Source organism: Barbus barbus (genome assembly GCF_936440315.1).
Source record: "Barbus barbus genome assembly, chromosome: 15".
Classification (NCBI taxonomy): Eukaryota; Metazoa; Chordata; class Actinopteri; order Cypriniformes; family Cyprinidae; genus Barbus; species Barbus barbus.
The window spans coordinates 29,610,850-29,638,664 of record NC_136743.1 but is presented as its reverse complement, the minus strand read 5'-3'; the positions used below and the strand labels follow the sequence as shown (position 1 = coordinate 29,638,664).

At 42.9% G+C, this 27,815-nt stretch overlaps 1 protein-coding gene across 1 annotated transcript; it reads right to left on the bottom strand.

Annotated features, from left to right (window-relative positions):
* Positions 1-444: 444 nt before the first annotated feature.
* Positions 445-26,641, bottom strand: wnt3a (wingless-type MMTV integration site family, member 3A). Its single transcript, XM_079434709.1, has 4 exons — positions 26,403-26,641; positions 10,535-10,776; positions 4,262-4,527; positions 445-3,248 (listed from the first exon to the last, which is right to left on the bottom strand). Exons 1-4 carry the CDS (start codon positions 26,474-26,476, stop codon positions 2,769-2,771), a joined length of 1,062 nt encoding a protein of 353 aa, XP_079290835.1. The 5' UTR covers positions 26,477-26,641; the 3' UTR covers positions 445-2,768.
* Between the last annotated feature and the right edge of the window lie 1,174 nt (positions 26,642-27,815).

Below are 27,815 nucleotides of genomic sequence, written 5' to 3'. Positions count from 1 at the left end.
TTCCAGAAATCCTTAAACACAGAACTAGTCCATACAAAACTTTGGAATTTAAGACCATGTTTAGAATACAAATTGAACTGGAAGCAAACAATCGAAATTTAGATGCAGTGATGTACACACAAAAACATGAAGTATTGATTTTGTAGTTAGGGGCGGATCATGATAAATAAAGCTTTGTGGAACATTGAATAGGGCATGTGCTTTGAAATGATCCCTGATTGATGAGAGATTAAATCTGGGAAACTTGAGTTAATTTTCTTTGAGGAAAGATCTGCGAAAATAACTTCTGCCAAAGAATTTTACCGCTGGGGTTTCATCTCTGCCTTCTCACATTTCCTTGCAATATCAGACCGACTAATAGTTAATCTCCTATATGTTTACTAGTTACAAATATTTTTTTAAACTGTAATATCATAACTGTGAATGGACCATATGTATTTTCTTCAGAAAGCTTTTTTAATGCTACTTTGTCAAAATATAGCGTGGCTTTTAATAACACAATATGCATTTACATTTTCATACATTACATATTTTATGATCTATTGTTCAAAAGGACTCACAAAACTGTTAGAGTATCTCTATTTGGTTAATGAACACAAACTCTATCAAGATTCCATTAGTAGAAAACTTCACATTTTAGTTCTTAACTATGCTTACACAGTGTCTTTCACAGAAAGAAGAAAACAAAGAGTCATGCACATATTACATACAAACACCAAGACACATACAGTAGATTTGCACAGAGAAACACAAATGCACAATATCAAGCATAAATATAACAACAAACCTGTTCTTAGTTAGCAGCATTATAAATGAGGGTAGTTCATTTAGTTTCTGCACTGCTGCTAACTGTTATGTACAACTGAGTAGGGAAAGTTAGAATATATATATATATATAAAAAACATTAATTTTAGTCATAAATTCACATATAATGGCTATTAAAGGCAAACGTGAAAAATACTTGAGTATTACAATTACGAAATAATTCCTTTTTCTCATAGCAGAAACACAATTTATAATCAGGGTCCAAAATTATCCTTTCACCAAACACAATTAAAAATCAATAAATGAAAAATAGTCATTACAAAAATACTTTTCACCATCTGTCAAAGGTGGGTGAGTTGAGAAAATATACCAGTCATGATACTGTGGCAATGATAATTATTTTCAATTATTATATACTTGCATTGGAATCACTTGGCGAGTGTTAATTTTGGACCCTGCGTGTACATTTATATTATTGATTTAGCAGATGCTTTTATCCAAAGTGACTTACAAATGAAGTGTTTCAGCTACTGAATAAAAGTACAATTACCTGAAATGTTGTGGACCTCCTCTCTGTTTGTGAAATATCAATAATACTGTCACACACAAATAAGGCAAATGAATATCATGCTCCATTTCTCGATAGAAGTGCTCACATCTATTTGTTTTAGCTTCCATAGATTACTGATCTTTGGGGAAAACTGGGTGCTTTCACACTAGCACTTCTGGAGACTGGATTAGTTTGAAGTCAGATTTCTACTTGTTTGGATAATGTGAACACAGTTTTCTGAACTCTGGTGGGTACTTGAGTGCTAAGTTAAATTTACTGCTGATATGAATGCAATCATCCCAAATTGCTTAAGTGAACCTTTATTGATGGCGTATTATATAGTCAAATTATGTACTTGTGTGTGCTCTGATCTAAAATAAAGAACAAAGATCAGTGGCTCACTCACTTTCCTGACAAGCAGGACTGACGCACTGCAAGCAGATATTCATTAGGTGTGCATTTCGCAGCCTTCTCCTGTATAGTTGTTATCTAGCAACAGGGTGAACAGCTGCCGCTTTGATGACACGTTTACCATGATTCGGACCCAAAAATACAGTGTGAACACAACCCAGCAGGGGCAGGGACCAAGCAATCAAACCAAGTGTAATAGCACTCTAAACACCATTATCTAGAGGAGGTCTTGATACTTGCGACAAGTTCATAAATCAGAAAACAAAGAAAACAGTGACATATAAACAATGCATGGACATTCACTCAGATACAAGTGCATTCGTAACCTAATGTTAGTAACTTAAAATAAACTTAACCTAATACATAAGTTCAGTGTTTGGTCTTGCACACACAGACAACATAAAGTGTATTAAATGTCATAAAAGAATTGGTTAATCAGTTGTTTGCTGGTTTTCAGGAATGTTGGAATTGTATTAAAAAGATACAAATAGCTTCTTTAATGGTGTTAGTAGTAAGGCTATCATTAATAATGCAACTATCACCACATTTCAGAGGCGCTTGTGGGCAAACCCTGGTATTCAGTTTGTGCTGCATTTGTTGTTATAGAGTTGTCCCATCTGAGTTTGCAACCACGTGCCGACAAAACCTCTCCCTTTGAAAGGTTTCTGTTTTTTTCTTGGAGACACAATTGGTCAAGGTCCCAAGGGCCTGAGTCTCTAGTAATCTGATCCATCACTTATCCCCTCCTGTATCAGACTGGAAATGATAAGTCCCTTCCAGAGCTGAGTCACAGGCCTGTATTTGTCCTCAACAATGGAGAACAAAGCCCTTATGGGTTTTTCTTTGTGTCTGTTGAAACAGCTTTCTTTGATGGTGTTCTAGAATTACTTCACTGTCCACTGTATCTCTTTTTTGTGATTATCTTATTAGTGAAACCACAAACAACTCAATTCAACTCAGTCCACAAGTTTTGGACAGAAGGCTCTTGCATGTTCACAACCCCAAATGTCTGGTCCAATCTGGTTTTGGTTTGGCGGTTTCTTACTTGCAGGTGTGGACATCATAAACTCGCGTACACTCTTGGCAACTCACGTAGCAGCACCAGTGAAAAATGCAGTGGCATTTCTCCTTGCGTTTCTCAGTTCGAGTGTTGTGGCCTCGGCCGCAACAGAGCAAGTCGCATCCATCGATACCGTGTGATGTCAGGTTACATATACGGTCACGGGTGCCGAAGGAGCCGGTTTCTGGGTTGGGTTCACAGAAGTTAGGCGAACTTTCATAGTAGACAAGGTCGGTTTCAGTAGGGGGCTTGAAGAAGGTGTACTTCGGACGTAAGGTCTCAACCCAGCCTCGTGATTCCCGATGTTTCTCCACCACCATTTCTGATGCGCTGTCGTACTTGTCCTTCATGTAGTCGCCTATCACCCGAAAGTCAGGCTGCGACCACCAGCAGGTTTTCACCTCACAGCTTCCCGAAAGGCCGTGACACTTACATTTCAGGTACATGTGGTCTGTGATTGACTAGAGGAAAAAGGAAAACAGAATATTATCTGATCTAGCACTAAGAATCTAGATGATAATAAATTGCCCCTATTATACCATTTTGAATATTGCCGTTCTTGCAGTGTGTAAAGTAGCTGTATGTGAATGCAAACAATCTGCAAAATTGTAAAGCCGAAAGTGCACGATAAATAAAGTTATTGTCTCCCAAACAAAAGAACGAGTTGTTAGTAATTTGAATCCCACTTCCGTGATGGCATTGCATAATTGCATAATGCCCGCAAACAACTTGATCCGCCCTCAAACACTTTAGCTTGTTCATGTCAAGAAGACACTGTTAAAGTAAATTCAGAAATGCTGTTAAAGTAAATTCACTTTATTTTCACTTCTGAAGGATTAAGCTGCATAGAATCAATGGTTACCACAGCAGTACTACCCCAATCTTTTTTTGTGTCCCCCGTCATTTTACTGACAACTGCTTCTCTAATCTGGGAGAGTTCAATGCAAGATTCACAAAACGCTTACTCTTCAAAGATGGCTTAGTACCCAGTTTATTTGGACCAGCTGGCTCCACTGAATCACAACCTTTAAGCATGGTAATTAACAGATGTTTATATTTTCTATAGAGCCTTCAAAATATGGCACTATGGCAATGGGCGAATTGTTTCCGACACGCACTGTACGTGGTAGACCAATCAGAACAGACTGGGGCATCTGCCCAATCAGAGCAGATTAGGCTCACAGAAAGGAGGGGTTTAGAGAGACTGAATCTTAGAACTGCTTCGAAAGAATCATTTGAGAATTGTTGGAAAACGAAAGAGTTTTTTGACCTTGCATGCATGTAAACCTATTGTAGGAGACTACGAAAACAATATTAGGAACCTTACAAATGGCACAGTAGGGACACTTTAAACTTTATTTTTTACCAAAGGAGCAATTCAAGAAAGACAGCACTTTGGATGTTGCTCCATTGGTTTCTCAACCAGGCATTCCTAGAAGCATTTTGGTCTTTTCAGTGGGAAAAAAGTGCTCACCACACGTCCAGCTTCGTTGTTGTGCCGATTCATAGCTGAGCGAGCGTCTGGCCGATTCTCACGAGCATCAGCAAACTCTCGGGATACCATGCTGCCAAACTCCACATCCTCACTGCAGCCGCCCCACTTCCAGCCCTCGCCTGGCGGTCCTTTCCTCCGTGTGTCGCAGCCGCAGATGGTGACGGAGCCCTCTGAGCAAGCCCGCGTCACAGCGAACGCTACCCCCGCTGAGGCAATTGCATGGACAAATGCTGATTCTCGAGTGGCTATGGAAGTGGACAGAGAAAACAAGCATTGTTACATATATTATACCTCAGAATGTCTATTAATTGTTCTTTTATTTGTCCTGATAATATTATTACCTTAAACTTAAGTTACCTTGTTAACTTAATTAAACTTCTCAACACTTATGAGCGTGTGGTTAAATTTGTAGGTAAAGGCAGTTCACTCAGGTCTCATTGTGGACATGGTATGCCATGAGTCAGGGAAGACCAAGAATATCCTTCCAGATGAAGTAAATACAAGGCTAACAAGTCTATAATTAGACTTAATTAAGCAACTCTGAGGTGGGGAAATAGGCCTGTATTACTCATAGCTAAGACTCACTGTCGAATTGTGCTTACAAGACCCAACGCGTTACTTTTGGAATTAATTTGAAGAATGAACAATGCAAGTTTAGGTTGATTATAATCTCCAAGATGATCCAACATTCTGTCTAACAGGGGATTTTGTGACGATTCTTGCTGACGAGGGGCCCCATACAAACTTAAAAGCTTTTTCCAACAGACAGCTAATGAGGTTGGTAATTTTGATAAATACTCTGTGGTCTTGTGCAGTCTTGCACTTGCAAGAGAGAGGAAATGGCTATGGAGACGCTGTGAATCAAGTCTTCCTTTGTTGCAGGTTTCAACTGGTTAGAGAAATCAAGGATAGAGATAATGATGTTACACTGGCCACAACTTTCTTATTCCACAATGCTAATTATAATGGCAACAAGATTTGGTGCCTTTGGATGTTTGGATTGAAATTACCATGATGCAGTGTTTCTTTGTTCTTGACTGCAAAAATATTAAAACCTATATCAGTTGATGCCTATGATTTCTCTCGCTCAAACAACGAGCAACTTCTGCTTCCATCAACTAAATCACTTAGTAGTTGGGGGTACGAATAGTTGGGTCTGAAAGGGCCATTCAATTGCAATTTAAAACCCACTGAGTGACCTGTGTTTTAAGATCAGGAAGCCAATAAAACGTGGGTCAAATACGGCTGGCCGACAATGACATGGCAGACCGGTCGGGGGAATAAAGGAGAGACGGCGTCGGGGGAAAGTGGGGGCAGATTAATATCCAGAGGAAGAATGAATGGGAGATACGGAGACACTTTAGAGTGGTAGGGGGTCTTTACCTGAGAAAAGAATGCAGGTGAAGCCAGATTAGACTGATTATTTGTGACAGTTTGCCCCTGCTGCCCACCTTCTGGCTAACTTTGCTGGACCCTAACATGGCAAGTGGTCCCCGTTACCTGCTGGGACCCTGAATCCCTCATTGTGCTGCCACTGTCATGGCGAATTACACACACAAAAGCCCCCCTGATATTTTATATGAAATTTGCCCTTGCCAGTGATTAGTGGGGACCAAGTTAAGTCATAGCAACAGAGAACTATGCAGTGGCCGGACCCCACTTGTCGGCAGACGGGGAAATCCCCATTGAAATGGTTTCATAAAACAATCTAAAGGGCGTGTGAATTGTGAAAGGAGCTTTCTCTCTGGCTTAATCTTATGGTCGCCCAGATATTGTGTGGTGAGTTGGGCCCAGCAGGAGGCGGGGCTAAGGTCCCACCATCAACTCCGTTTGCCACACCCCATTCTTTCTTTCTTGGGCAGAGTTAATGATATACTGGTGAGCAGACCTCCCCCGGCACAGTTAAACATGCATTTGATGAAAGGCACGGTGCTCTCAGTACATCCTAAATTGTAACAGTTTCTCCCCCTGAGGGCAGAGGTCATAACCTGGGTAGCCTGACCTCATGCAAAGTTGGTTTAGTTGAGGGTGTTAGCATTGAGAGTCATGGGATTCCTTTACTTCTTTTTGTGGTGATGGCCAACATGGTGGATGCCCCTGAGGAATTCCAATGAAAAGGCTTTTATTCACACCCAGATGTAATTTTATTGCTTGTTAAACGTCTGAGGAAGTTGCCAGGAGAGGCTTTTTTAAACAAATATAAAAAAACAGTACAATGTATGTAAAAGGCCGCAAAGTCTGTCAAGTCACTGCTTTTCAGTTAAACGCTCTGATTTTAGTAACAACAGAGATCTTGAGTGAGAGTAAGAACAAGTTAATTCTGGTGTCCAATTACAGCTCGCATGCGACTGGCAACGTTATCTGCTGAAGGTGTGTTCAGCAAACTCTTCTAGAACACCTGCGCTGACTCTCCTTTCATCGCGGATTCCAGTGGGCTGTGTTTTGACACTTTGGTTAATGTAAATTAATGAGCACTGATGCAGACGTAGCCCGAGGCAGCGCTGTGAAATAGATAGATGAGGATGAGACTGGAGAGGCGGTTTACCTGCAAAACAATGTAATACTGTAGGCAACACATACATAGATTTATGAGAGGTACAAAGCTAGGTGGCAAAACTGATGTTCCATGCACAGGTTTGTGAAGTAACCAATGAAAGCTGCCAAATGGTCAGTGAACGTATCAAAGTAAAAGCCTTTAAAGGTGTGCTTTCTATCCAGAATTTGAAAAATATCTGTTTTCAGACAGGTTTCCAGAAGACTTCAAGAAGACAAGCACACAGGTCCCACCGTAAGTTACATCATTAGCTGAGCCAATGTCAGGATGGTCAGGATGCTTAAACAAACAGAACGTCTTCTGATAGCCCCACAGGGGCTACATTTTTGAATGCTGAGGAAGCATCATCCACGTCTGTTGAAAGTGCCAGGGCAGATCTCAGACAGCTGTGTGATTGTCGGTAACAAGCCGCTGAAGACCTATTAAAGATCAGCGCTCCATTCAGCCCAGCACAAAAGAGGAAGAGGAAACCCATGCACATCCGTCTGTCCCGCAAACATTAACACCAGCGCACAATAGCACTAGCTCCCCAAAAGTGACAGTGTTAGTCACAAAGGAGTGAAAGTGAGAGGTGCTCTTCTCTAAGCTCTGTGAAAAGCTTCTGAGCTTCGAAGCGGCCCTTAAACCGCCCCCAACAAAGCACTTAATCTACCCGCTTTGACCTCTCACATTATTAAGAGCTTCAGAAGCTTTAATCCAATCAAAATGATTTACTAAAGCCACCCCTGGACCCCGATGACTGACCTGGTTCAAACCCCCATCACCCCTGTCCCTGACCAATCTCCCCTTCAATTTAGACCGGAGGAGGGGGAACTGCAGGGGATATGGAGAGGCTATTAACACTACAATGGAGAAGACCTGAGCAGTCCTCCCATCATCAGTGGCCTGCTTGGGCTCAAGCCCTCTCCATCAATGTAACAATTGCTTGATAGTTTATTAAAAGCAATTGGTGCGGCTGACACCGCCTCCCACCGTAGCCGGTTATCAGTATTCATCCCACCTGCGGCCCCTCGATGCGCTCTGGCTCCTCGTACCCTGACCCCTCATTTCTCCTGGATGCTGTGAGAGGACTAAACTGGTCCAGCTTTGAATTGATATAACTTTTTTTTTTTTTGAGAAGGGCATTAAAGCAGCAACAGCAAGTCAAATGCGTATTAAATAATCTAGCAGACCAGAGCAATATCTAGTGACTGCAGTGCTAGGGAGCAACAAACTGAAAACATATCTACATTCTTCAGTACAACAGCTCAGCTGTTTTGAATACTGAGTAATTTCTCCAAGCTACTTTTTACAAAATGTAGTGGTTTTGGGTGTCACTTTGCGTTTTGCAGTGTGTAAAATCAAACCCAAAAGCTGGCCTAAAATGCTCCTTTTTTACGTCAAGACCTGGAATACTAATTCTTCATGGGTTCCACTGAGATTTCTATAGGCTTTTCTAATGGCGTTTTTCAATTTATAAGTAAAACAAGGTCTGTGGTAAATATAACTTGACAAAATTGGGATGTTTTGCTCTACAAAGTAAATTACACACACCCATACTTTATTTAAAAAAATATATTTGTGTAATAAGGAACTACATAACAATGTTGGGGCTGTGAGTGTTTGCAGTTTACGCTGTACAAGAAAATGTCTAAGTATACTTATTTAGTATCATTATTTTCACCACAGACCTTATTTATCTAATTACTTTCCATAAAAAGTAGGTAAGTAACATAATTAGATTGTAACGCAATATTGTAATGCATTACTTTTAAAAGTAACTTTCCCCAACACTGGACTTCAAAGTATCTTGTCAAGTTACAGTTGTTTAATATAAGCAATAGCAATAACGCTGCTTACCTTAGCAAAATATACATTTCTGTAATGAAGCAATCTAGTTTAGTCTAGTTAAGCAACAGATGATTAGGACTTTTTGCTGAAAATGCCACCTCATGTTGTTAAATCTACATAACCCTACACTGTGCTGTGTTATGCACAGACTTGTGCCTTAGACAAGAATCCCAACTGATTAAAGAGCGAAACAACACATTCATAACTTCACCTTAGATAAACACACACGCTGGCAATGTAATCCGTTTGAGCGCACGGTGAAGTATGTCTGTTAATGTGTGCGTGTTACACACACGCTGAGATACTTCTGAAATGCCTTTTAGGAACGTCAGCGTGTTGCTGCTGTGAGATGCATTACCTTTACTGTGTCGGGACAAACACAGTGAGAAATGTGGGGATTCCCTTTGACAGAAACAAACAAAACACGTCCCACCCACTTTACTCGCGTGCATCACTAGATCGGTACAAACTGTCACAGTCCAGTGCACCTGACTAATGCCCATTGAGAGTGGGATTAGAGAGCAGCAAATAAATAATGTGCACAGAACAACAGAGTAATCTCAGTAATCAGAGCTATGTGCAAACAGGGACTTTTGATGTAATTGAGAAGTCATAATGTTACATAGTCACTGAATACACTGAGTGAAATATGCTTTCATTATGGGGTGGATAAAGGCATATCACATTCCTGTTCTCCTGTCTTAATGTACAAACTGAAATTCATAGGTAATGGATATTTACCTCTTTAAGAATCAGGCTAAATATTCAATCATTCTATCAGGAAAAACAAGCTTTCACAATGAAACTTCTATTGCTTTCAGTTGATATATTTTATCTGCTAGTTACCAAACTTAATCATTACACACCATTTTGATATTACACACAAAAAAAAAAAATATATATATTTTCATGCTGCTGAGTTTGTCAACTATGCTATGGACAAACTGTATGGGTTTACAGGTAACATAGTTAAAAATTTCACCATTTTGGCTTGTCTGGCCAACCAAATGTTATTTTCTTGATAACCTCAAATTATAATATTTATTTCGTTTAAAATCATAAAAATATTGCAGACCATACTAATGTAGCCAACATAGTTAATGGACACTTAATATACTCCTTGACAATAGGTCATTGGAGATCAAATATAGAAAAAAATCATTTACATTTTCCATAATGTGTTTAAAATGTCTGCCACAGAAGAAAATGGCATCACATGATGCTGGTCATATTTTCAGAGGGTGTTTGGTTAGTAACATAGTTAACAGATTTTTTGTTCACATGAGTGAAATATTTTCTTATTTGAAGAAAATGATGCTAACACTTTACTTTATGTACTTTAAGCCTTCTTGTACAATGCATTATATATAAAGGGCTAAATGCATTCAAATTATTCATAATGTGCATTGTAATAAACGATATCTTGCCGAAATAATTATAACCAAACTTGAAATGCATAGTGTAACAATGAATTGATAACTGAGCATGGCTACAATTATTCATGAGATTGTACAATGCATCATACATAAAGGCTTAAAGTAAAGTGCTACCAAAATTAAATTTAAACGCAATCTATTTTAAGGTATTTAGACTGTAGAAATAAATTCAATATAGAATCTTGACTAAATTTCTTATTCATTATTCTGAACTCAAAACTTGTTCAAAAAGTGGACATTGCAAACTGTAATTTAAGGGACAGAGAAAATTTCAAGAGAACTGAAATGTGCACAAAATATATGTGTGAGATTATAATATGCATTATCTTAATGAATTGCTAAAAAAAATATAATTATTATCATCAATGGACATGAAATGTACCCTTAATTATAAAATGACTTGATTATTTCCCATTGATTCTCTAGGCCTACCTTTATCCAGCACCGGTCCAAAGATGGCCAGGTTGTCATTAATAGTTGTGCAATTCCATCTGCGGCCACGGAACTGATGCTGACACTCTTGGATGCCGATTTTCACCCCCTCTGCCACGCTAGGCATGATTTCCACATAGTTGCGGCAGAAGCGGAGCTGTTTGGGTACCAGACCAGGGATTGAGCTGCACAGGATGGGCTGAGTACCCAATGAAGTGTACTGGTGTCCCACCGCCAGAGACCTGCCGAGGAAGACATGGAGGTGAGCAGTTTTTGGCAGCACTTCATTTTGCAGTCCTTTTCTGCATGTGCATACTATGTGCTTACTATAGTAATTACAGTAACACTTTATTTGAATGAGCAATTCTCACTCTTATCTAGCATGCTTATTACTACAGTATATTGACTGTTTATTAGTACTTATAAAGCACATATTAATGCTTTATTCTGCATGACCATATTTTAGATTCCTTAATATGATCCTGTACCTAAAATTAAGAACTACACTACCAGTCAAAGGTTTTTTGGAGCTATTTAATGTTTTTAAAGAAGCCTCTTCTGCTCACCAAGCCTGTATTTATTTGATCCAAAATACAGCAAAAGCAGTAATATTGTGAATTATTTTTACCATTTAGAATAACTGCTTTCAATTTTAATATATTTAAAAATGTAATTTATTTCTGTGATCAAAGCTGTATTTTCAGCATCATTACTCCAGTCTTCAGTGTCACATGATCCTTCAGAAATCATTCTAATATGCTGATTTGCTGGTGAAGAAACATTTGTTATTTTTTCATTTACATTTAACATTTTTTTCAGGATTCTTTGATGAATAGAATGATCCAAAGATCAGCATTTACCTGAAATAATAAGGTTTTGTAACATTATACACTATACCCTTCAAAAGCTTGGAGTTTGGTGTGTGTGTTGGGGGGGGGTTATAGAAATTAATATTTTTATTTAGCAAGGACGCTTTAAATTGATCAAAAGTGATTATAATGAGCAATGTTACATAAGATTTCTATTTCAGATAAATGCTGTTCTGAACTTTCTGAAAAAATACTACTCAGCTATTTTCAACATAATAATAATAATAATAATAAATTGTTGAGCAGCAAGTTAGAATGACTTCTGAACTATCATGTGACTTGAGTAATGATGCTAAAATTCTACTAAAAATGTTACTGTTCAAAAACTTTTGACTGGTAGTGTACCTTACTATTTATTAATAAACAGCAAATTAGGAGATTATTGAGGCAGTAGATTATTAAATCCATGTAGTTGCCTTTTATCTCTTAATAAATCCACTTTAAGTACGCATACTGAAAAATTAATTGAAACATTAGCAATGCCAGAGATGCTTTAAGTCACCTTTAAGTCACCTTTATTTCTGTAGTGCTTTTATACAATACAAATTATATAAACAGAGATAAACAAGAAAATAGCATGGAGACAGTTCAGTTTCTGCTGTAAAGCAGCTCTCAAAGACAACAGTGCCATTATTCAACTCAAGTCAGTTTAGAGTTGGTTGAGTTCCGCACGATGAGTAATATTTCAGTCGTGATCATGGTTTCTGCTTCTCTCAATTTATTAAGCATAATCGTCTGTGATATTTGGCCGCTGGTTATGTTTACCAAAGTATTGTCACTGGTTTAGCTAGTTAAGAGGACTGTTGAGGCTAGATCCAAACCAGAACATTTGATGCTTGTATTTCCAGCCAGGATCCAAAATAAGCTTAATTTAGCTCAAAGCACAGACCCTCCCTTACTAACTACTCCTATTTACAGCATTATCACGGGTGTAGCATGTGCAAGTTACACAAGTTAGTGTAACGTGTGGATGGACTCCAGGCCCTAAAATGAGGAGATCAATCTAACACTTGGCTTTGTATATATGTACCGCAACAGTTTGAAAATTTCAAACTTGTGTTTGAACCCATCATAGGCATTGAAGATCTTTGGCTTTATGGGAGGGGTCCAGATAAAGCCATAACACGTTGCTAAGTGGTAAACAAACATGAAAGCCCCAGCTGAGACAGGAGCAGTATACTGATCAAGGATTCACAGTGTGGGACAGGTACCTTGTCATTAAGGGCCACCGACATCCTTAAACTGTCCTAAAGTGAAATAGGTCTGTGGCTTGCTGTAATGAGACAGTGTGCACTGGTCTGGCTGAGCATCAGAGGATGCTTGACTTATGTTAGTTTGAACTCGACCATTCTTTGATGACACACGGCTCAGATGCGACTCATGTGCTGACATGCTTTTCACTTACAATTCAGAGTTTCCATTGCAATGTTGTGGAAAGTTTGTCAGTCAGTACTATAGGGGTTTTGCTACTGTTTTTCTACTTAGTTGTCATCAAATTAAAATTTAACACACAATCTGTATCCTAACTCTATCTTAACTGTTACAAATTAAAATAAAACTTTGATTGCTGTATCTGATATGCAAACAACTCAAGACACATCTCATTATAACACCTCTGATGATTTCAAAAACCACACAATTGTATATAAAAACAAAAAAAGTTCTAAATCACACAAAGGATAACGTCTCGGTTACGTACGTAACCCTCGTTCCCTGATGGAGGGAACGGAGACGTTATGTCGTGACGACATAGGGGATTTACTTGGAAGCCCCAATCATCTCTGACTAAAGAGAAAACGCCAATGAAATTGGCTAGTGGATTTTGCATACCTGAGCCACTCCCCGTACATACGGGTATAAAAGGGCGACAGGTGCATCCACTCATCAGGTTTCTACCCGCTGAGGAGCCAAGAACGAGTCCTCGGCAACCAGCGATGGTTCAAGATTGTGGCATGGGGACATAACGTCTCCGTTCCCTCCATCAGGGAACGAGGGTTACGTACGTAACCGAGACGTTCCCTATCTGTCGGTCACTACGAGTTATGTCGTGACGACATAGGGGTCATATGGAAAGCGCCACAACCTGAACCCCGTCACGACCTTGTGCATGCAGATGTTGACAAGCTAGTGCGTGACAGACAAATGCCATGCGAAGGTCGCAACCTTCCCATCGCCCCAGCGCAAATTCGCTAACCTTGGTGCCCGCAGGGACCACTGAGTACATTGCTGCTGGAGATAGCCAAGCCGCTGTTCCTTTCCCCAAGAATTTGGAAGGGATTTCGACCTTCTATGAAAGACTGCTTCAAGTCTTTCCTATTTGTTGTTACAGCCTGGCAGTAACGACGGGGAAGCGAGCCTTCCGGAGAAGGGCGCTACGGAGGCCACATCCTGCCCGAGGGGAGGTAACATGTGGAGACACTGATATGGACTGACCCAGGCCTGGGGCAGTACTACATACGACTGGACCCTGGGGCAGATCCTACCTAGGAGTAGGGAGGAGGGCTGCCAGCAGGGCCTGGCAGAACTCTGCCAAAGGGAAGACACGGGTTTACCGTGAGGGAAACCGTACCGTGGACGAATACACGTGTGGGATTACCCGAAGGGAATCAGGCCATACGGACACCTAGCCGAGTACAGGGGCTGACCGGAGACCCGGGCGAGCTAGCACCAGTACTGGGCCTGGCGTCAGACTGCTCCGCCCAGTCTGACTGCCGGGGGTGCTGGAGGTCTCCACCAGGGTTCGCCGTCCGGGGAACTGAACTGGAGGAGGAAAACAGGCGCTCGTATCCCCGGGTGAGGGGGAATGGCGCAGCAAGCGTGACACCGGCCAACTCTTCCCGCCACTTACCTGTTACCCAACACACGGGAAGAGACTGGCTCCACGCGGAGACTGTAAAATCTCGCGAAGGTGTTCGGTGTCGCCCAGCCCGCAGCTCTACAGATGTCTGCCAAAGAGGCGCCGTGCGCCAACGCATAGGAGGAGGCAACACTCCGTGTGGAGTGAGCCCTCACCCCAAGGGGGCACGGCTCGCCTTGGGATTGATACGCCGAGGCGATGGCCTCCACTATCCAGTGGGCCAACCTCTGCTTGGAGACAGCCTTCCCTTTCTGCTGACCTCCGTGGCAGACAAAGAGCTGCTCAGAGCTTCTGAAGCTCCGGGTGCGGTCCACGTATATGCGCAATGCTCTTACGGGACACAGCAACGCCAAGGCTGGATCTGCCTCCTCCGAAGGCAGTGCTTGCAGGTTCACCACCTGATCCCGGAAGGGCGTGGTGGGAACCTTGGGCACGTATCCAGGCCGGGGTCTCAGGACAACGTGAGAGTAGTCCGGCCCGAACACAAGGCACTCTTCGCTCACCGAAAATGCTTGGAGGTCCCCGACCCTCTTGATGGAAGTGAGCGCGGTCAGGAGCGCTGTCTTAGCCGACAGGAATTTCAGCTCGACTGAGTCCAGCGGCTCAAAGGGACCCCTCTGAAGTCCCGCCAGGACAATAGAGAGGTCCCAGGAGGGCATCAGGGGTGACCTAGGCGGGTTCAACCTCCTGGCACCCCTCAGGAACCTCACGATGAGATCATGCTTTCCCACGGACCGGCCGTCCACTGCATCGTGATGGGCCGCGATAGCAGCCACATACACCTTCAAGGTGGAGGGTGACAGCCTACGCTCCAACCTTTCTTGCAGGAAAGAAAGCACTACTCCAATCGTGCATCTTCGGGGGTCTTCCCGGCAAGAAGAACACCAGTTCGCGAACAGACTCCACTTCAGAGCATAGGCTTGCCTTGTTGAAGGAGCTCTAGCCTGAGTGATGGTGTCTACCACGGCCTGTGGTAGACCACTTAAGTCTGCCGCGTCCCGTCCAGGAGCCACACATGGAGGTTCCACAGATCTGGACGCGGGTGCCATATGGTGCCGAGCCCCTGGGAAAGGAGTTCCTTCCTCAGAGGGATACGCCAGGGAGGGGCTGTCGCGAGGAGAATGAGTTCCGGAAACCAGGTCCGGGTGGGCCAATACGGCGCGACCAGCAGGACCTGCTCCTCGTCCTCCCTGACCTTGCACAGTGTCTGTGCGAGTAGGCTCACTGGGGGAAATGCATACTTGCGTAAAGCCCGAGGCCAGCTGTGTGCCAGTGCGTCCGTGCCGAGGGGCCCCTCGGTCAGGGAGAAATATAGCTGGCAGTGGGAGGACTCGCGGGAAGCAAACAGGTCTACCTGAGCTTCCCCGAATCGACTCCAGATCAGCCGGATCGTCTCGGGATGGAGTCGCCACTCTCCGGGAAAAGTGAGCTGTCGTGAGAGCGCGTCGGCCGCACGGTTGAGCTCCCCCGGAATGTGGACAGCGCGCAGCGACCTGAGCTGCGTGTGACTCCAGAGGAGGAGATGGCGGGCGAGCTGTGACATGCGGCGTGATCGTACACCTCCCAGCCGGTTGATGTACGACACAGCCGCAGTGTTGTCCGTACGGACCAACACATGCTTGCCTAGCAGCAGTGGCCGAAACTGCCGCAAGGCCAGATGCACTGCCAACAGCTCCAGGCAATTGATATGCCAAAGCAGTCGAGGCCCTGTCCAGAGCCCCGAGGCTGCCTGCCCGTTGCATGTAGCGCCCCAGCCCGTGCTGGAGGCATCTGTTGTGACAACAACATGCCGGGACACTTGTTCTAAGGGCACCCCGGCCCGTAGAAAGGCAAGGTCCGTCCAGGGGCTGAAGGAGCGGCGACACTCGCGTGTGATACTTACCCGAAGTGAACCGCGGCGCCATGCCCACCTCGGGACTCGGGAGTGCAACCAGTGCTGGAGTGGTCTCATATGAAGCAATCCGAGCGGCGTGACCGCAGCTGCGGATGCCATATGCCCCAGGAGCCTCTGAAACTGTTTCAGTGGCACCACAGTCCTGCCCCTGAAGGAACTCAGGCAGTTCAGCACTGATTGGGCGCGCTCGTCCGTGAGGCGCGCCGTCATACTCACCGAGTCTAACTCCACACCGAGAAAAGAGATTCTCTGCACAGGGGAGAGCTTGCTCTTTTCCCAGTTGACCCGAAGCCCCAACTGGCTGAGGTGCCGTAACACCCGCTCCCTGTGATCGCACAACTGCTCTCGGGACTGGGCCAGAATGAGCCAGTCGTCGAGGTAGTTGAGGATCCTGACGCCCACTTCCCGTAGCGGGGCAAGGGCGCCTTCTACGACCTTCGTGAAGACACGGGGAGACAGGGAGAGCCCGAAGGGGAGGACCTTGTACTGCCATGCCCGACCTTCGAACGCAAACCGTAGGAACGGTCTGTGTCGCGGAAGGATCGAAACATGAAAGTAAGCATCCTTCAGGTCGATCGCTGCGAACCAATCCTGGGGCTGAATGCACCTGATCATACGCCTGTGCGTCAACATCTTGAACGGAAGCCTGTGCAGGCTCCGGTTCAAGACTCGCAAATCCAGGATTGGCCGAAGACCACCGCCTTTCTTGGGTACGATGAAGTAAGGGCTGTAAAACCCCTGCCTCATCTCGGCTGGAGGGACCGGCTCGATTGCATCCTTTGCCAGGAGGACAGCAATCTCCTCGCGCAAGACAGGGGCGTTCCGAGGTACCACTGAGGTCTCGAGAACGCCGCTGAACTTGGGAGGTCGCCTGGCGAACTGAATCGCATAGCCGAGTCGAATTGTACGCGTGAGCCACCGAGACGGGCTGGGCAGCGCAAGCCACGCTTCCAGACGTCGTGCAAGGGGCTCCAACGGCACAATCGACGTACCTGTGGTGGTGCAGCGCAGAGGAGTATGGCTGGATGATACAGAAGGCAGCGCGTTCTGAAGCACCCTTACCGAACTCCCTGGGTCCCAAAGGGGACTGGCTAGAGGTGCGTGGGGAGGCACTGCGTCCCCAACCCGCACTCTCCTGGCCGCTGGCAAGATGGGTCGCGGGCGAGAGTGAGGAGGCAGCGCGTCGCACACTGTCAACCCGCGAACCTGATAACCTGGAGGAAAAGGAAATTGCTCTTTCTGTGACATTGTGGGTACCGCTGGCCCTTGGGCCAACGGCGGAACAGAAACAAAAGGGAACACAAGATTCTCCACCCGGCCCTCCTCCGGGGGAAGGAGCGGCGCTGTCCTCGCCGTCTCCTGAGAAAGAGCAAATTCCAACATCTCCAGGTTGCCCGCGTCAGGGCCGCTTCGTCGCTCTCCTGGACGACTTGGGGCCCGGCTGGGACGCGGGGGGCGCCGCCCTCCTGCGAGAGGCTCGACGCGCCGGCCCAGGTGTTGATTCGGCACGGGGCGGAGCAGCTCTGGAGGACGCAGGGGGGCGCCCACGGCGGCGAGCAGACTGAGGCCTGGGCCCGGGGGCAGCTGTTGCAGGTGCCTCGCGCCGGGGCAGGATGTGCTGGATCGCCTCTGTCTGCCTCTGCACCGCCGAGAACTGCTGAGCAAATCCCTCGACGGTGTCGCCGAACAGCCCAACCGGGGAGACGGGAGCGTCGAGAAAGCGTGCTTTGTCGACATCCTTCATCTCCGCCAGGTTGAGCCAGAGATGGCGCTCTTGGACCACCATGGTAGACATCGCCTTCCCGAGGGACCGCGCCGTGACTTTCGTCGCTCGTAGAGCGAAGTCAGTCGCCGTGCGCAGCTCCTGCATCAACCCCGGGTCGGAACTACCCTCGTGCATTTGTTTGAGTGCCTTGGCTTGGTGAACCTGCAGGATCGCCATGGCATGCAGGGCAGAGGCTGCCTGGCCCGCAGCACTATAAGCCTTGGCCGCAAGAGCAGCCGTCAGCTTACAGGCTTTGGACGGGAGACGCGGGCGATTCCTCCAAGTGGCGGCGTTTCGCGGGCACAAGTGCACCGCGACCGCTCTCTCCACCTGGGGAATGCCCACGTACCCCCTGGCAGCCCCGCCATCGAGGGTAGTGAGGACGGAGGAGGCAGACGAGCGGCTTCTGGCCGTGAAAGGGGCCATCCACGACTTCGTCAGCTCCTCATGCACCTCCGGGAAGAAAGGCACTGGAGTAGATCGCGGTTGTGAGCCGCGCCCCACTCCGAGAAACCAATCATCCAGCCGCGAGGGCTCGGGACTGGGCGGTCTGTTGACCTCCAGCCCGATGCTCGCGGCTGCCCGGGCAAGCATGGCCGTCAACTCTGGGTCCGGTGCAGGGGAGGCGACCACACCCGAAGGGGGCAGCCCCTCTGCACCTTCATCCTCAGAGGACGAAAACCCGTCCCCCGATGCTGCGATCGACATCCTATCCTCGGGTGGCGCACCGAATGAAATGCTGGGCGCCCCGTGGGACGGACCAGCGAAATCACCCGGGAACCGGACGGGACATTCGCTGCGTGAGGAGTAAGAGGTCCGTGGGGACGTACCCGGCGGAGAGGCTCTTACTGTGACCCTCAGATCTCCCAGAGCGCCAACCGGCGGTCCTCTGCTCGAGCCAGAGAGACCGGGGCGGGTGGCGGCAGAGGGTGCCAATCCTTTCAAAAAGGAAAGGCGAGATCGCAGCGACGTCATGCTCATACGCCCACAACAGGCGCATGAGTCATCCACGAACGCAGCTTCAGCGTGCTGGAGACCCAGACACTGAAGACAACGATCGTGTCCGTCATCCGCGGACAGGAAACGACCGCAACCAAGAGGACACGGACGAAACGGCATCTTGAAAAAGACGCGATCGTCCGTGATTTTGCTCTTTTAGAATTTGCTCTTTTAGTTGAAGTGCCCAGGGGAATCGCTGGAGAAGGGACTCCGCTGTTTTGCACCGTGACGCCAACCAGGAACAAAACAAAGATGAGGCTTGTGGAGAATGGCACAACCGTCTTCATCCACTTGGCTCCGAAGCAAAAATCTGATGAGTGGATGCACCTGTCGCCCTTTTATACCCGTATGTACGGGGAGTGGCTCAGGTATGCAAAATCCACTAGCCAATTTCATTGGCGTTTTCTCTTTAGTCAGAGATGATTGGGGCTTCCAAGTAAATCCCCTATGTCGTCACGACATAACTCGTAGTGACCGACAGATAGGGAACTGCTATATGTTAATTATGACGGGAGCAGAATTAAATTTAAAATCCACCTTATTTTTCCTGTAAGAGCGGGTACGGGCATCTATAAATTGTATGGGTCTGGCTTCCGGTGTCATTGGCTTGCAGCTATTTTTAGCTGTAAAAAACAACTCGTTATGCTGCTTGATATTGCAAACTGGTGGGTCTTATTTTAATGTATTACATTTATTATGAACACTGGTTTGTAGTGCAAACAGCTTTACCGTTTACTGCACTTTGTTATTCTTCTGGTTATTTCTCTGCAGCGGCTAATGAGCCGGAAGTCTTGCACATTCACAGAAAATGACTTACTTCCACGTTGAAAAATAAGGTGGATAGGATTTTCAAATAGTTTGGACAACTCCCACCCACCTCCAGATTTATCCCAACAGATACCGTTACAAATAATATTGTCTTTAAAATAGATACAGATACATATTGGCTTTGCACATCCCTACAAATGATAAATATAATACTTATAATTTGTTAGAGGCAATTTAATTTAATTTATGTTAAACATTTTGGATAGTGCTGCACGATGAATCTATTTTAATCCTGATCACGATTTCTGCTTCTCTCGATTTATTAAACATAATCATCTGCGATATTTGCCAGCTGGTATTTAGCATGAAACTCTTTCTTTTTAATTTTGCATTTGTGTTATCTTGCATTGGTAACAAGCTTTCACATGCTGTCATGATTGCGGTTGGCAGATGTGAAGAGTTAAGGTCCTTGCACACTGAGTCCGAAATTTTCGTATGCGTTTTTTCGTATTCGTCATCCTTTCCTATCAAAATGCTTGCTCGCGAATGCGAAAACGCAGTAAATCGAACCTGATCAGAATTTTTTATGATGGACGAAAGTTTCGGAGGCAGTGTGTAAACGTGATTGACACAACATGAGGTCGTATTTATTTTTTAACGTGTGGAAATTCCGGACAAAAATTTTGGAGTCAGTGTGCAATGACCTTTAAAGTCCTCCAGTCAGAGCTTTTTTCTTTAATCAATGCATTTTCTGCCAATGCATTCTACTTAATCTGCCCAATTTGGCAACCATGCGCATGCGCTTTCTCTACATTACGGAAAACGCACAGATGAATGAAAACACTTGTAAATTGGACTTTAGCGATCTGAGATGTTCCACTCGAATGAAAGTCTAATACAGACAGTCTGTTTTCTTTCACTAGGCCATTTGCGCTGTTTGCTGTGAATAAATCTGCAACCATGAGAATTGATTATGAATTGATTGCGAATTGAAAACGTTATCTTTATTAGTGCTTATGTGAAAGTGCACTCATGAGACGTAAAAACAAAAAAACTTAAAATGACAATAATCATGATATTAAATTATATTATGTCATTTAACACTGTAGCCTAATTGTTGTCAGCCCTAATTTTAAATATTAAATAGGAAGATATTTAATATTTACAGTTTAAATGAACAAGACATGTCTGTAAAGGTGTGAGCAGTCTCAATTAGCTGTGTGTGTTGACCTGTGTTATGAGCTGATTACTAACCACAACAAGAGGGCCCCTCGGTGACCCCTGACCTGCAGTGATTAGACCTGAAGGGCTCTCTCAATGACAAAGACTACGACACTCCCTCATCAGCTGATGCGCCACCAACCGGTTCCTATACCTGCTGCATTCCACAACACTTCCTCTCCTCCATTGTTCTGAGGGGGAAGTTATGGATCTCGGGTTGTAAAGGAAATGAATGATGACTTAGATCAACCATGTTGGCATAAGCCATGAATTTCATTGTGCGTGATTGTAGTACATCATTTGGATATTTTAAAAGAGCACAGAACGTACTCGAACTGAATTCTGCTCGAGAACTGTGAAAGAAAGAAGTACACATATTAGTCAGTGCTGGGTAGCTAACAGTTCTTGTCTTTCTCCTGCACGGCTTACTCTTTGATGTCAGTACTATGACTGCTCTTGTCTAAACTGACTTCAATAGGTTATGCTTTGTTTAAGTTGATCCCTGGCATTATTTTACTATGAGTCAGGCCTTTTTACATCTTTCTCGGTAAGGAGTTTAATCTGAATTCCCTTTAAAGTCTAAAGGAGCCCAGAACAAGAGGGAACTTGAATGAAACTGGCCTGAGAGAAGATCCAAACCTCATCTAGCAGGGTGTAGCGAAACTATGAGGATTTGTTCACCAAGTAATTCCTATTACAATTTGACCTTTTCTTAGCCTTTGTCAGTCCTTCGCCTCAGGGGCCAAGTAGCCCCCCAAGTAGCATGGGACGTTTACGCCCCCCCCCCCCCCCCCCCACCCTGTCTGTCTCACGCTGATGCATGCATTTCTTTTACATGCATACAAATACACAACCAACCCTCAGTGCCACCCAAGGGCAGAACTGGCCGGGAGGACCATGGCCAAGAATGACCGACGCTTGAATTGAGATTAGAATATCAGTCAGTTGCCAAGGCTGTCACTTTTTTTTTTCTTGACAAGAATTGAGTTTATTTAGACCAAGTACCGCCTCTTTATGACCACAGCACACAAGAGACTTTTTAGTTGCGCAAACCAACTTAATCATGCCGAGCGCAAGTCAAACAAGTGCTGCAAAAGCATGGATGCTGATGGAGATTCAGTAGATGAACATTGATTAAATGTGGAGATGATTAAGGCAGTGTCAAAACATGTCCTTGGGCTAAATATACTTCTGAGATCACAATATGAGGCACACATTTCATATTTATCTGTAATTTAATGCACAAATAAATGCAAACACAGTGCATTTGTACTCAAAAATGGGTGCAAATTTTACCTTAGTTTGGAAAAAAATTTGTATTAGTATTTTACTAATGCTAATTACACATGGGGATTAAATTTTTCACCTCTGTACTGAGTTTAATTTAGTTATAAATCTCTTGCAATTTATTTTGATAACTTATAGAATGTTATACATTCAATTTGATATTTCTCAGCATGTTTTTGATAACAGACCTCACAGAGTAAATTGAGTATAAATAATTGAATGTAGGCTGGCTAATATTTGAACTATGTAGTTATTTGCATATCTCATCTGTGAGGATGTAGTAATGGAGAACAAGCTGTCTTTAGCTGCAGTGTAAGCTTCCTTTCTGTTAAAATGAGGTGAGGAATAAGACAAAATGGTCAAATTCACTCAGTATTACTTCATCTGTTCCATTATCTCAATTACAGTACAATTAAGTGCAATTCATATTTAGTTGTGTGGTAGGCACTAAAATAGTCCAATAGTTTTATATTTGAACTCATTTTTATGTTGAACACAAGCAGCATCCTCAAAAAAAAAAATAAAAAAATAAAAACAATTGTGAAAAGTGCCACAAAATTATGCCCAGTTAGCATTTATCCCCATTTTTTTTTTTTGCCATTACCATTATTCTCAATAATGATTCTTTAGATAAATTATAGAAAAAAAACGATATTGTAATGCATTGGAGTTTTATTTAAATAAGCATACAACACCGTAATCAAAAAGAGATTTACAGTTTAAATTGAGTTGTAAATTAGATTTATAATTTCTTTGTTATTTTTTTAATGGCATTGAGAGGTTTTATTATTCACTCAAAAAGCTAAGAGAGGCTGCATTACAATTATTTCACTGCAGGTAAGCCTTCATTAAGCCATGTAACAGTGACTGTAAGTAATGTAGGTTTGCATGCATTAATATCGAATTAATTTATGCGGTCACAGGTGTGCATGCATTGCCAATTTAATGACAGCTTCAACTGTGGCTCATCCATTAGATTTACAGCTAGAAATATTGTTTCTACTGTTTCACTTTTTTTTTTTAAGTTGGCAAACGGTTTGTGGGTAAAGATGCCGTCAAGCGTGGACAGCCCTCAGGTATACTGCAGTCAAGACTAAAGTGATAATTAATAGGCTCTGCTGACGGCTAGAATCACCACCTCATACTTTGGTATTGTACTTTGCCAGAAGCTGATGAATTTGAGACGTCACCCCCGCTGAGTGAGGTGAACAGGTGTTTCAGTGACATGTCCTCATGCTCAGCTGTCTGCCCCATCTATTGTAGCTCATGATATTGAGATCACCATCATTTAGTAAGAGCAGAGAACTCAGGCCCTCTAAAAACAAATCAAAGCACAAACTAATTCATTGATTTTGTATGACTGCACTGAGATTAGATAAGCTGGTATTTCTTCAGACAATTATCGGGAGATATTATCAAATGCAACACAAGCATTTATAAGGTTGTCCTAATTTGCATCAGGTGTGTGCAACTCTCAATTCTTTGAACCAAGCTGGTGCCAAACGTTCATATTTTAGCGATATCCCAAACGAAAGGATGACCAACTGACATCCACCCTACCGTCTTTACCTCCCCAAAATCTCCTAAAGCCAGGTTATTAAAAGACAAAAGGACAGAAATGAACATTCCCTTTGCTCTACAGTCTTAGATATATTTGCTCACTTTTCATCTGAAGTGTATCCAGTCTAGGTTTTAATGCATATTTCAGCAAGCCCAAGCAAGTGCACCTCTGAATTACCACTTTGCTTGTAGGCCCTGGGGCCACAGAGCCAACTTTGACATCAAGAGAGAAGTGTTTAGGAGAAGGAATGTGCGGCAAGCTTTCACCTCCAGGTATTTATCTTTTAAGGTGGAGCACGGGGGTGGAGGTGCAGTCAGGCTACACTATGTCATGAGGAGATGCAGGAAGCCATGAACCTGGTCTCTATACCTGGCCCACTTCACAATGATACAAAGTAAAACTTAAAATTAGGTTCGGTGTTATTCAGCAGTATGTGTGTAGATACACCTGCGCTGTCCAGGTGTCCTCTGCATGAACATTAGCAGTCCTGTGTTAAATCACCGCAGGTTATCATATCACACAACACTCTCAGCTGGAGAACCGCTGGCCACCCTGCTGAGTTAAATTGCCTATAGCGATGTTTTCACATATATTTTAGGGGAAACTGAAACTGTGTGGTTTGTTTCTTGGGAAAAATAAAGAACAATCTGTCTGCCTAAAAACTGAATGGAAGAAACTTCAATGACTTTACTTCTACCTCTGTCAGAAGCTGATTGTTTTAACCAAGAGAAATCGGCACATTTGGGTCTTAAATTAGGCAGTAAATTTCTCATAAAAAACAACAACAACCAAACAAACAGTATAGAATGATTTAGGTCAAACTTGACACTTTCTGATACTTCTAACTTCTCACATTTTACCACGAAGCTGAACTTGAGGCTGGAGCTGAAACAAACAAAAAAAACACATTCTGTACAGCTTGACAGCTGTATTGACGTTTAACTGTATACCTAGCTTTTTTATTGATTATTAGACAATTCTATACCTCGACAGAACGTGCACACCCTAGAGCTCCCTATGAAACAGAAGAACACTTTAGCATTACGTTTAAAATGAGTGCTTATTATGAATTAAAGCATATTTAATTGTGAACACAATGTATTGTTTTCAGAAACCTAATTGCATGGTATATTTACAATGAAATTATACAAGTATTAAAGGTTACATTTATATTAAATGCAATTAGTTGAATTTAAGAGAGTTTTGATCCAATTAAGTTCTTATATGTAATTTCATAATTACTTTTATAGTCTTTGAAATATGGTTAAAGTGCTGAAAGTACTGACGAGCATTTATGGTGAACTGAAATATACTTTAATGTCATTTCTGTTGAAACTTGTATGTCATGTATTTAAATGTATTTGTAGTTACACATTCATTGTGATAAAACTGTAATTTAGTACAAATATATGAACTTTAAATGTATCAAAGAACTATTTTGTAACAACTGCACTACAGTTAAAAGTGTACTTAAATGTGTTACGAAACATAGTCAAGAAAGTGTATTTTCTTTAAGAGTGGGCTTTTATTTCATTAATATTATCTGCAAGTACCGTTTTATAAAAATATAAGAAGTGCACATCTTTTTCCACAAGGGTTGGCTGCCCATAATAAGCAACAGAAGTTTCTGGATGAATGAGAAGGAAAGCACAGCTTTTAAAATCTCAAGAGGGTCAGACAGACAACAATTAACAAAAAAGAGTGGCCTGGACTGTGACTAATGACCTACTCAATTACAGCTTTTACAAGCACTGAGAAAACTCTGCTTTATTGTCTTGCCTCCCAGAAACAATGATCTTTTAGGTGTGTGAGTGAAATCGGTGGAGCCCTAGAGAACACCTTGAACGTTTGCTATGTGTCAGGTATGAACTGTACTTTTTTCTACAAGTTATTTAAGAGAATATTTGTAATTAAATGCATTGAAAGTTCCAGTGAATTTGATCAAACATGGTCTCAAATGATAATGTAATTCTGCATACTTTTAACAGTCAGTTAGATGTGCTTAAAATCATTTTCCAACCTCATCAGATACAATTTCCTATTTTACTTTATCATTATTAGAAGTGTTTTAGGCCTGTTCAAAATACAATGAGCACAACTAATATGCTGTAAGCCTTATTTAAATGATTTCCGAATGATTAACGAAACTGAACAGATTTAACAAACTGAAGAGTTACATTAATAGCACTGGTCTATTACAAATAACACGTTACAAAAATAGCATTTCATTTCCTCGCATGGCTTTTATTTAAAGACAGCTCGGTCTGTCAGAAAATATATATCAGTGACAAAAAGTCAAGATCGGAATCACTGAGAGATTTGTTTTGCAATTGTTAAACTTTTAGATAGATGAAAATTACTAAATGAAAGAAACGTTGAATTAATAAATTTGACATGATTTACACATAGGATTATAAATCTTTTTTGGTCCTGTAATTTACTTTGGAACTTCAAACGACTAACAGGTGCACGATAGATAGATAGATAGATAGATAGATAGATAGATAGATAGATAGATAGATAGAATACCGGTTTAATTTCAATCCCCCAAATCATTGTCAAGTTGAAAAGCTTGTCATTTACGCTTTCTAGACTACCAAACTCATTGTTTTTCTCAAGGAAAGGTTAAAAAAGTCATAAAACTTACCACCATATCGGGTAACTTGCCATGACACGCGTGAGCCCACAAAAAAACCCCAGGAAATATCCAAGATATATCATCCTTTAAAAAGTTAGGCTTAAACAGACACGCACACACACATACACACACGCACACACACACACACACACACACACGCACACATGCACACACACTCGCCCGTGTGTCAATGAGAAAACGCGAGGTGATGGTGAGCGCTATTTCTCTCCGATAATCCTACAGCGTTCTCCTGCGCGCGCTCATGAGGCACATATTAAAGCGGAGAACAGCTCTGCGTTTGGACCCAATCAGAGGCTTTTGCCACGGGCCAAATTCTGATGATAGAGTCACTCAGTCAGCCTGAACCGCAAACGCGCGAGACACGCACTGTTTTAATAGTTATTGGGACATGCAAGGCTTTGTGTGTTATATATATAAGGTTGTCTAAGGGTGGGTGGGGGGACCCCTGTGGATTGGGTAGCTATAACAACCTGTCCGGATTTCACCCCCCGGTTTAAAGCCCCTCATATGCAAAAATGAAAACGTGTGAATTGCTTGCTTGCCCTGTGTTAGTTTTTCTTGCGCTATTGCTTGCTTCGCTTTGTTCAAATGTTAGCCTGTTTAAAAAATGAATAAAAAAATAAACAAATCGAATTTATTTTTTAAAATAAATGTTTAAATGATACATTTTCTACAAATGCATAAATAAAGAAATGTCAAGATATTAAACCATAATTTTCTTCCTAATAAATTTGTAAAACCAATTAAAACTTTTAAACGCAGACAATAATGTTCGGGATAAGATTGATCTGTCCATCTTATAAAAACTTTAACTGAAAGGGTACGCTTGCATAAGATCATGAAATTGATAAAAAATAATGATAATATAAAAAGGCTACAAATGTTCATAATCTATGTTATAATAATACAAAATGGGAAACTTTATTTTTATATGCAGATGTTGCAATATTTCATAGTTCAATATTTCATCAAAGCACGTGTTGTGTTTCCGAGTGGAAGAGTATTGATACACACCTGCTCAGATGAGGTTTGTATCTGGATCTAAAGGAGAAGCTCACGTCGAGTAAAGAGGAAATGCTGATTAATGCATTAATGAATCTAACGTTCTCCTTCATCATAAAGTCTTAAAATCTAATGACTAACTTGCAGATCTAATCTTTCCGACTTTTAAATAACTATTGATCAACTGTTGCATATTTCTTGAACATAATGGTCAAATAAAGAGATGACAGATTTTCCTCCATCTCTTCAAAGGTCATAGAGACTGGCTGGACTGATCTGCTTCCAGTTTTATCTCCACAGTCATTATATTGAAACTTTTCCAAATACTTTCATGATGTCATCTTCACATATAAGTCGTTTCAACCAATTTATCAACTCGTGTTTTGGATGTAGCCTATA

Bases quoted from the DNA above. Each gene is read 5' to 3' on its own strand.
- wnt3a (XM_079434709.1), bottom strand. From the start codon at position 26,476: ATGATATATCTTGGATATTTCCTGGGGTTTTTTTGTGGGCTCACGCGT. The intron at 4,528-10,534 runs GTAGGCCTAGAG...CCACTTCCATAG, and splicing joins TGGACCGGTGCTGGATAAAG to CCACTCGAGAATCAGCATTT. The intron at 3,249-4,261 runs GTGAGCACTTTT...TTTTTCCTCTAG, and splicing joins ACAACGAAGCTGGACGTGTG to TCAATCACAGACCACATGTA.